The sequence below is a fragment of the Mustela putorius genome, unplaced genomic scaffold, assembly GCF_011764305.1.
Source record: "Mustela putorius furo isolate JIRA1106 unplaced genomic scaffold, ASM1176430v1.1 tig00003899_pilon_pilon_pilon, whole genome shotgun sequence".
Classification (NCBI taxonomy): Eukaryota; Metazoa; Chordata; class Mammalia; order Carnivora; family Mustelidae; genus Mustela; species Mustela putorius.
In genome coordinates this window covers 18908310-18910094 of record NW_025422048.1, presented here as the reverse complement: position 1 = coordinate 18910094, position 1785 = coordinate 18908310, and the positions used below count along the sequence as shown (strand labels likewise).

General features: G+C 38.8%; 1 protein-coding gene across 1 annotated transcript; it reads right to left on the bottom strand.

The window, feature by feature from the left end:
- Window positions 1-308: 308 nt before the first annotated feature.
- LOC101689138 (olfactory receptor 10A4-like) lies at window positions 309-1214 on the bottom strand. Its single transcript, XM_004778732.2, has one exon. It carries the CDS (start codon window positions 1212-1214, stop codon window positions 309-311), a length of 906 nt encoding a protein of 301 aa, XP_004778789.2.
- Window positions 1215-1785: the final 571 nt, after the last annotated feature.

The window sequence follows — 1785 nt, the reverse complement described above, 5'->3', positions numbered from 1 at the left end:
CCTGAGCCAAAGGCAGTCACTTAAACAACCGAGCCCCCAGGCACCCCATGAGGATTTTAGCACAATAATCCATGCAAAGAGCTTAGCACAGTGCCTGGCACCTACAAAATGTTCAACAAATGAAAGCACAACATACTTCTTATACATTAATGTGGAGAAATTTGATGGAACAAAGGAAAACCCATCAACCTCATAAAAACTATTCTTGACACTGTAGAAAGATTTCCACTCTGTCAGGGTTTTCAGAAAGTGCCAAGAACCACTAGAAAAAAAAAAATCAAACTTTCTTTTGGTGAGATATTCATTCCTCATTGTACCAGTTTTCTCAGAGCTACCTTTACATCCTTGTTCCTTAAGGTATAAATAATAGGGTTGAGAGCAGGGGTAAACACTGTATACAGAAGAGAAAGCAACTTCAGTAAGTCTTCATGCTGAGGCCCGAATGGGAAGCCATAGACAATGCCCAGCATCCCGTAATACAAACTGACCACTGTCAGATGGGAGGAACAGGTGGAGAAGGCCCTCTGCTTCCCTGAGGTAGAAGGAATCTTTAGAATGGTGGAGATGATGTAAATATAAGATGCTAAAGTTAGCATGAAGGGGCCGAAGGCAAATAAAGACGTACATATAAAAGAGGTAATCTCAGCTACTTGAGTATCAGTGCAGGCCAGTTTCATGATGGGCTTCAAATCACAGAAGAAGTGGTTAATTTCATTGTCAGTGCAGAATGTTAACTGAAAAATGAACACCATGAGAAGGATGGGTGCCAGAAATCCAGCCACCCAAGAGGCACCAGCTAGCTGTAAGCAACCCCAGTAGTCCATTATGCTGGAGTAATGCAATGGGTTACAGATGGCTATATAGCGATCATAAGACATTACAGCCAGGAAGAAACATTCAGTGGCCACCAGAGCAGCAAAAAAATAAAACTGGCAAGCACACCCTGGGAAGGAAATAGGCACATAAGCTGATAACAATGTTCTCAGCATCATGGGCTCAATGGTAGTGATGTAGCCAATCTCTAGGAATGAAAAGTGACCAAGAAAGAAATACATGGGTGTGTGAAGGGAGTGATCAGCTGACACCACAATTAGTATTACAATGTTGCCCATGAGAGTCACCACATAGATGACCAGAAATACCCCAAAAAGAAGAAACTGAAGGCCATGGAGATCCCCAAAGCCCAAAAGGATAAATTCTGTAATTTGAGTCATATTTTCTTCTTCAGTGTTAGCCATGACTTAGACCTAAAAATAAAAATATAAGGAATGACCATTGATTAAATGCTATTTTTAGAAAAAAAATCAAACTGCTTAAAGGCATCATATATATCCAGTATAATTGACTTCTTTTTGGAAGTCCAGGATTCTTAATCTTAATTAATAAATTTGACCCCAGTCCCTCAGGAGCCATTTGGAAAGTTCATCTATTACCTCAATTGCCCCAGCATATATAGAATGTATAGGTCCTTGAAACTGACTGTGACATAAATAGGCACGTTTTTCCTAATATTTATTTAAAAAAAAGACAAGGAGAAAATGTTCTATCCTTGGAGACCTTATTCTCCTTGTGTCTACAGCTGTTAGTGGTGTTTCCATCAGCAGTGAGTATTCTGAATCATTTAGGTGTAAATTGTATAAGGTCCATGATCAAATTTGTTTCCTGTTTTAGAAATTCCATATCAATTAAATTACATGAGTTGAAATTCATTATGTTGAAGGATGTCTAATCCTTAAAACTTATTTGATAACAAATTCTCTGAATGTTAGTAGAGGAGGTATAGTG

Coding starts and splice junctions, on each gene's coding strand:
- LOC101689138 (XM_004778732.2), bottom strand. CDS start 1,214: ATGACTCAAATTACAGAATTTATCCTTTTGGGCTTTGGGGATCTCCAT.